Below are 8,582 nucleotides of genomic sequence, written 5' to 3' on the forward strand. Positions count from 1 at the left end.
AAAAATATAACATATAAGGTTTCCTCATTTTTGTATTTTAAAGTCGTTTAAAAAAATATAACATATAAGGTTTCCTCATTTTTGTATTTTAAAGTCGTTTAAAAAAATATAACATATAAGGTTTCCTCATTTTTGTATTTTAAAGTCGTTTAAAAAAATATAACATATAAGGTTTCCTCATTTTTGTATTTTAAAGTCGTTTAAAAAAATATAACATATAAGGTTTCCTCATTTTTGTATTTTAAAGTCGTTTAAAAAAATATAACATATAAGGTTTCCTCATTTTTGTATTTTAAAGTCGTTTAAAAAAATATAACATATAAGGTTTCCTCATTTTTGTAATTTAAACTCATTTAAAAAAATTCAAAATATAACATATAAGAAAAAATCTAATTTTTTTATTATATGGTTAATGTGATTGTTTAATTTTTTTTAATAATATAAATTTAAACAAAAATGAAAAAAGATGCAAAAATTATTCATAATCATTAATTGCTATATATATGTAAATCATATTAGGTAATTCCGTAGCTTTTATTTAAGGAAAAAATACACACTTCCTATATTTTAGATTAATATAATGTTCTCTAGTGTTATATAATTATGAAATAATGTGACACCATTAGATTAAACTATACTTTATATTAGATGCTCTAGAATTCTTTGAAATAATATTTAGAAGGCATTTAGAGTGCCACCTAGGATTTGAAGTTTTTTTTAATTAATACAAAATTAAGGTTCTAATTTTTCAAATGATTCTCAAGAGATATTGGCTTTCTGATTTAGTTAAGTTACAAAAAGAATTATTTCGTCAATGAAAAGAAAAAGAATATATACACAATTAGTACCAGCTTACAAACAAGGAGAACAGAGTCGTTTAAGCTTTGCAAAAAAAAAAGAAAAGGATGGGTAAATAGACACTTTACGTTTATATGCGTGGCGAACCATGACTGAATCCATCGCTTCGCCTCATGTGCCGGTCTGAGACGATTCGGGCGAGATGCAAGGAGAAGCAAAGTCGTCCATTTTAGTTATATTTGTTAATTTATTTTTAAGTTCTAATTTCATTTGTCGTGAAAATCACACGAGCCATTGGTTTATATTTCTAAATTAAGCAAATTGAACTTATACATCCTCTAATAGACACTTGCTTTAACTTGACTATTACAAGTCGACCTTCATAGGCCCAATCAACCCGGACTATATATTAGTTTATATAATTGAAGGCCATTTTTTACATTGTAATTTGTAGGAATAAAATATTAAGATGAATTAAGTCAAGAAACTTAGAAAACACTTAATAGGTATTGACAAAAGATATAAATAATAGTTTTCATTTTGAGAAATATGGGAGCGATTTTAGCAAGGTTAAGTTCCTTTCTTCATCGCTACCAGCATTCTGTCCATATCAGTCAAGTATATTTGTTATGTAAATTTTGATTTAATGTGTAACAAATTAATGTTAATAATACGAGACAAAAAATAAGTTATCTAATTGGAAATATATTTCCTTACTAAAAATATCTTAAATCAAAAGTCAATTTAATTAGTCTTCTGCAGGAATATGTTTTTCTTTTACTTTTGGTCTGCAGGAACATGTTCCAAGTTACTACTTACTAGGTTATATAAAGTTCAAAAACATATTTAATAGACTAAAACTTAACATTTGGGAAGAATCCAATATCTGCAATGATCGAACGCATGCAGAGTGGAAATGAGTCGTGATGTCCACTGATATGGTATTTACTATTTAACTTAATACATATATAATCTATATTTTTTTGCTATACCTATAATTTATATAACTTGGTTTATCAAGCATATGTTTTTGCAGAATATGTAATTAATATATAGTCTTTGAAACGATTATCTTAGGGGATGTATTCAACTGAGAGTTTCAGGTGATTTGTATTAAAATGACAAATCCACTGTTATTAAAACATGAATTTTAAAAACTCATTTAAAATCCACTGTTATTGAATTTGACATTTCTTATAGTACTCTGAAATCCACTGTTATTGAAAATATTTTAAGTTGTGGAGTTTTAAAGTTTTCAGGTGATTTTACGGTGTTTGGATAGGATTTCTTAGTTAAAAAAATTAAAACCCAAATCTCATAGTTTTAGGTGGTATTCTAGAGTAGTTTAACAAAAATCACTTAAATCTCTGCAATTTATTGAAATCATCTAAAACCCCATTAAAATTCAAATCACATCAAATGTTAAATTGAATACATCCCCCTTAGTCATTATATCATTGGTAAATCGAACTAGTGAATTGTGTGAATAAATCGAACCACTAAAGTTTGTTGATGACAAAAATAAAAAAATCGAACCACTAAAGAAAATTCTTGAATAAATTAAATGGTCAACGACGTCTGCAAATATTAGATAGGTCAACGTTATTTGTTATACAATGTACAAACCTTACGTCAGAAATTAAGGTCAACACCATTCCCTCGTTTCCTATTGGTCATTTCCTGACCTATACGATACTCTACTGTTTATCTACGATATCTTTCTGTTGCATTATGTATTAAGCCACGCGCAATTAACTTGCCTAATTTACGTTAATAATTGCATTTGATTGAGAGCTCAATACACACAGATTTATTTATTAGCTTTAGTATGTTATTGAAACGATGTGTGATGCTGTTTCAAACAAGAGAGTTCATATTACTACTTGCATTATCACTTTACACAGAGGGGTCATTGTATAGACTACCCTTCTATTATTTTAGCTAACAAATTTTATTGCAGTTGACCAAACGTCCGTATTTATTGCCTTATTGGTAAGGTTACAACAGGTTCTTCCGTTGCATTGCATCCTTAAATACAACTGACACTTTCTTCTTCCTTCATCAAAATATGATGATGATGATGATGATCCATAATTGTTTCGGTTGTGTCACATTCAAATTGTTTCTTTGCATGTATTTAATCGGAGAATCTCTAACTACGACCCGTCTGAATTTAACAATAGTACATAAGAAGATTAAAACCAGATAGATTGTGACTATGCAATGGAGAGAGACATAAAGTTAAGATTATGGGCAAAATATAACATTTACAGTAAAACCTCTATAAATTAATAATGTTGTGACTTTAAAATTTTATTAATTTATAAAGATATTAATTTACAAAAATTTCTTTTTATAGATTTTGTTTCTATTTTTGAATATTTTTATTAATAAAATAAGAAAATATTTGATTTACCGTATATAAATTATTTAAATTTTAGAAATTTGACTTTCGTATTATTTAATTATCTTACTTGGTGTATAATTTTATGTTTCATATAATTTTTATGTGGTTTTCAATATAAGTTTACTAAATATTATCAAATATATTAAAATATTAAGAAAAATAGAAGTATTTTTATTGTGAATATAAAACCAACAATATAATGTTTAGTTTGTACTTATATAAAATATATATAGAGATAGATTATTAATTTATGATTTTAATGGAATTATATATTTACATGGGAGTTTTAAAAATATTATTATCTTATTATTTTATCGATTTGTGTCGTATTTTACACGGGTCCAAATTGGGAACGACAAAATTTATTAATTTATAGAGATTATTAATTTATAGAGGTTATATTGTTAGTTATAGGGTCGAAAATACAAAGAAAACAAAAAAAAATCCTAATTCGTTTCTCTATACGAATGCACGCCGTTTTGAGTTTCTCTATCCATAAGAATGTACGTCGTTCTTGAAACAAAACGCTTTCCTTCTTCTCAAACGGCATCAAAAAGTTGATAAACGACGTCATCTCTATTGAAGTCATCACGAATCTAATCTCTCTTTGGGGTCAATCAATCAATAATAGTCTGCCCTAAGCTCTTGTCAAAATCATCAATCATCAATGGATCTGGAGATCGTTGGCCGTCACGCTCTCTTCTTCGACGATGATTCGATGGCAACCTTCGTCAACACCCCGACGGCGCTCGTTGACTGGAACAGCCTTTTCATTGACCGCTACGATGTTCGCCACCTCCTCTCTTCTCTCCCTCCTCCGCGTCCCAAGCGCCGCCGTCCGGTTTCAGACGATCCTAACTTGGATGCTGATCTCGATCACGAGCGTTATCTTGATTTGCCGGCGGATTCTCCATCTCTGTCGCACGACGAGAGCGGTAAGGATTGCGAACTTCGTAGGAATCTCTCCGTTTTATCTACAGTTGATTTAGTTCAGACTCTGGGTGAGATGGTAAACGTTCTAGAGGATGATAACGATTAGTATCAGATGGATACTTGATTTGTTTTGCCTTTTCAAGATCGGAGTTTTATTTGCCTATACTCTATCGCTGATTGGTGTACTAATTTTTTAGACTTCAGTGCTGGCTTGGTCTCTCCCTAATTAAGTTGGCATCTTAGTTCGATGAGTGTGTAACTAAGTCCTAGGTTGCACATTGATGTTTGCTGGTTTTCGTCTGGTTATTACAATCGAATTGCTGCACTTAGTTAAGTTATTGCAAAAATATAACATGAAACTAAAGGACTCTGTTTTAGGGAGTAATTTTTCTCTAATAGTAGTACTTTTAGTTATATTTGTATTCCCTTTTCTTTCTCTGTCCTGCAGTTGGTATGCAGAGTTGATCATAATCGTTTTTTCACTTTTGCTCCCCAGATATCAATGATGGTTCAGCAAGTACAAATGTCGCTGGTTTTCGTGCTGTCCCCTATTCATACGGAAGCTCCAGTGATTTCAGTGACCAGAAAATTTCTGATACGGAATCTGAGTTTAGCCCGCCTTTCCCCGTGCCTGACTATTTACTTCAACACCTGGTAAGTTACTGTTTTGGCAGATTGTTCCCTTTAGAAATATGAGGGCTTTGGTCACTTGTTTGGTACTTTAGCTGATATGGCCATGTAAACATCTGAAAGGTGCATATGTTATTCTAAAATGTCTAAGTTTCAGATTCTCGGAGAAGAGATGGAGTTGTCTAAGGTTGTCATTCACAGTCACCTTTTTTCCTTTCGCTGCCATGACAAGGGGCAGTGCAGGTGGGATTAAGATGATAGAAATTCATGACTTACCAGTAACCTAAAAAATGAGTGCACATCAGATGATGCATCTATATACAGTTCTGATATTTGCATTTTGTGGTTTCTCCATACTTAAGTGAGATTTCAATATGTATATATACATGCGTGTTGTCTAAGGTTCATTCCTTCAAAACCAGGCATCATGAGATTTCACATTACTAACTGTTTTGCTTGTACATTTTTCTCTCCTTTCAGCCCCCAACTGAGAAATTACATCAGATCATGGCAAGAACTTCGAGTTTTGTAAGCAACCATGGTGGGCAATCTGAAATTGTCTTGAGAGTCAAACAAGGAGGCAACCCAACATTTGGGTTTTTGATGCCAGACCATCATCTTCACCCTTACTTTAGGTTTCTTGTTGAACATCAAGAGCTTTTGACAGGAAAATCTGCCGTAGAAGATAAGAATATTGAAGGTGGGAAGGATGGTGGAGCTTTGTCCTTACTTGGTTCGGTTTACGGGACTGTAGAAGACGAAGAGACTAATGAAGAGTCAGCAAGGGACTGTAAAACAAAGGGTTCTACGGAAGGTGATGAAGCTGATTCCAGTGGACCTGAAGTGTCAAAAGAAGCTGCAAAGATTGCCACTGTGAGAGATGTAGCCTCTAGGCATTCTCTTCTGTCAAATGATCAAGCACCTTTTATAAAAGGAAACCCTTCTGTCAGCGCAGTTAACGTTGTTGAGAGGAAGCAGATCAATACAGAAGATAAAGTTTCAGAAAAACCTTTGGCTTCTGAAAAGTTGCAATCTTCTACAATGCTGGCACAACCCAAGCTTGAACTGCAAATTGTGGAGCCGCCAGTTGAGATGAAAAGAGCGATTGATAAGATAGTTGACTTCATTCAAAAGAATGGGAAAGAACTTGAGGCTACTCTTGCTGCACAGGATGTTAAATACGGGATGTTTCCATTCTTACGTCCAGCTAGCTTATACCATGGATATTATCGGAAGGTTCTCCGAGAGGCTGAAGAGGTACACTTCTATTTCATGTTCATACTGCTGATTTTGTGTGTTTTCATGTGCGTGGAAACCTTTTGCTTATAACTTTCACTAATAATATACTCAATGGCTGATTTCTTTTGCAGTTAAGATCATATAACAGAGGCGATTTTACCAAGAAGGAAAACATGAAGCAAGAGAAAATGGACAGTACTGTAAAAGATGGCAAACCTGCTTTAGGGAGTGGGAGTATCTTACAGGATGATTCTGCAAAGAGGGAGAAACAAAAAGTGGTTAGTGACAAACCAAAGATTGAGTTAAAAAAGGAACCATTCAAGCCCGTCGAACCGCAGATGAGGGTCAATGTAGATGTGAATACTGCTGCTGCTATTCTTGAAGCTGCCAGAAGAGGCATAAGGAATCCCCAGTTAGGGATCCTATCAGGCAAACCCTTGGATGGAACTTCTCAGAGCCTCGGAAATGATGGAAGTAATACTTCTTCTAAGCCCCCTGATTTGTCCAAATCTATGGGTCAACTGAATTCTGGCTCGGCAGCTGCTAGAGAAGCTGATTCTTCTGAAGCAGGCTTGTCGAAGGAGCAGAAGTTGAAGGCAGAAAGGTTGAAGCGTGCAAAAATGTTTGTGGCCATGTTAAAGCCCGGTGCCCAGGCAGCGCAACAGGCTGAACCATCGCGAAGTGCATCAGTCGAACCGTTGGGTTCTGGAGCAGGTTCTAATACTGCCAAAGAAGTAGAAGGTAGCTCACATCCATCTGAAGTCTCTGAGAAGAAACAAGCAGATGATGATAACACTGAAAGACGATCAAGGAGAAATTACCGCTCCAGATCACAGAGAGATGAAGATGATGAAATGGGAGAAGAAGAAGACAGTGAAGAGAGCATCATGGAGGAAGTCACTGAAGATACAAAGATTGAGAAGAAGCATTCAAGTAGAAAACGGCATGATAGGCATAAGCACAAGAGACGACACTCTTCCAAGGACAGACATTCACGGGACAAGGACAAGCATGAGAGCTCATCGAATGATGAGTATCACAGTCGTTCCCGCCATAGGCACAAACACCGCAAATCTTCAGACAGGCATGAGCTATATGATTCTTCCGACACTGATCGTGAGCACCGACACAGATCTAGTAAGCATAGCAAAGATGCTGATTATTCCAAGGACAAGCGTAGCCATCATCACAAATCCAGGAAGCATCATGATAAGCATCTTGATTCATCTGATGATGAGCATCGCAGACACCACCGACACAGATCCAGTAGACGCAAGCACGAGGACTCTTCAGACAGTGAGCATGGTCATCGACAGAAGTCTAGCAAACGTATAAAGAAAGATGAGAAAAGAGTGGAAGAGGAGAGTGTTTCAAAGTCAGACCAGTCTGATCGTAAAGCTTCTCCTGAAGATAACAACATCATGCACCCACAAAGCGAACCAACTCAGGTTTCAGATGAGCTAAGAGCCAAAATACGTGCCATGTTAGCTGATACCTTGTAAGTTCGCTGACCATCATATAAAGACATTTTATTGGTATCTACTAGTATCAGGATGACAATGTTGATAGGGTCTGATCAGTTATCGGGGTTTGGACTGGTTCTCAGGTGAAATCGGTCGATGAGCGTCTAGAAGCATAAAGGTCATAAAAGCGATACCTTTGAGTAAAGGCCAGTCTCTTGAGATGCTTGGACGTAGGGATGAAGTTAAGAGTCAGTTTCTCACTTTTGTTGACGTTAGAAAGAAACTCTGCAACGAAAGTCTTTAAAAAAATTTATGAGTGTTGTTGTCAATGTGAGCATTCGTTACTTGAAGCATACCCTTAAGGGATGAACCTTACTTGGCCCCTATTCTCTATTGAAAAGGCAAAATATTAGGAAAAGCCTTCTTTTTTTGGGTTCGAATCTCTCTTTTAAATTTCATTGGATGAACCTTACTTGGCCCCTATTCTCTATTGAAAAGGCAAAGTATTAGGAAAAGCCTTCTTTTTTTGGGTTCGAATCTCTCTTTTAAATTTCACTGGTTGGTGCTTTGCTGAAGGTATCCTTTCAAATTGTAAACGCTTATATTTTCTGCTTTTTGTATTTATCAGCCGAAAATACCAATGTCTACTCTTTCCATAGTTCTCAACTTCTCATGACTCATGAGTGCTAAGGAATCTTTGAATTAAGGGTTTACCTTCAAGTTGATTAAAAAGAAAAAAAGATGTCTACAAATATCTTCGGTGTTTTTTTCTTTGGTGAAGCAGTATCTGAGTAGGCATGAGCATTCGGGATCCCAATCGGGTTTCGGTTTTGTCCAATCGGATCTCGGTTTTTTGGGTTTATCAAAATCAGCCTCATTCGGGTTATATAAAAATTCGGTTCGGGACCGGTTCGGGTTCTATCTGGTTCGGGTCGGAGTTAGTAAATCTTCAAAGAACCGGTATAACCCATTATACTTTCGGATTCGGGTTCCAATCGGTTCTTCGGTTTAAAAGTATTTGGTTTATACCTATTTTGTAATCAAAACATAAGTAAAATCAATTCAAAAATAAGAAAGAAACATCAAACGTGATCATTCAAAATCAAACGAAA

At 34.8% G+C, this 8,582-nt stretch overlaps 1 protein-coding gene across 7 annotated transcripts; it reads left to right on the forward strand.

Annotated features, from left to right (window-relative positions):
- The first annotated feature begins 3,779 nt into the window (after positions 1-3,779).
- LOC106327238 (splicing factor, suppressor of white-apricot homolog) lies at positions 3,780-7,898 on the forward strand. Of its 7 annotated transcripts, none has more exons than XM_013765334.1 (5): positions 3,781-4,140; positions 4,635-4,792; positions 5,249-6,025; positions 6,139-7,505; positions 7,614-7,898. In XM_013765334.1, the coding sequence occupies exons 1-5, from the start codon at positions 3,873-3,875 to the stop codon at positions 7,615-7,617; spliced, it is 2,574 nt and encodes an 857-aa protein (XP_013620788.1). In that variant the 5' UTR covers positions 3,781-3,872; the 3' UTR covers positions 7,618-7,898. The 7 variants fall into 7 exon arrangements, with proteins under 7 accessions (XP_013620789.1, XP_013620788.1, XP_013620791.1 ...); XM_013765337.1 differs by having other exon boundaries at positions 3,854-4,140; positions 4,926-6,025; XM_013765340.1 differs by lacking the exon at positions 3,781-4,140 and adding an exon at positions 4,926-5,011.
- The last annotated feature ends 684 nt before the right edge of the window (positions 7,899-8,582 follow it).

This window comes from Brassica oleracea, chromosome C2 (genome assembly GCF_000695525.1).
Source record: "Brassica oleracea var. oleracea cultivar TO1000 chromosome C2, BOL, whole genome shotgun sequence".
Lineage (NCBI taxonomy): Eukaryota > Viridiplantae > Streptophyta > Magnoliopsida > Brassicales > Brassicaceae > Brassica > Brassica oleracea.

Excerpts from the sequence above, each read along its gene's own strand:
- LOC106327238 (XM_013765335.1), top strand. The coding sequence starts at position 3,873 with ATGGATCTGGAGATCGTTGGCCGTCACGCTCTCTTCTTCGACGATGAT. Across the intron at positions 4,793-5,248 it reads ACTATTTACTTCAACACCTG|CCCCCAACTGAGAAATTACA; the intron begins GTAAGTTACTGT and ends CTCTCCTTTCAG. Across the intron at positions 6,026-6,138 it reads TTCTCCGAGAGGCTGAAGAG|TTAAGATCATATAACAGAGG; the intron begins GTACACTTCTAT and ends TTTCTTTTGCAG.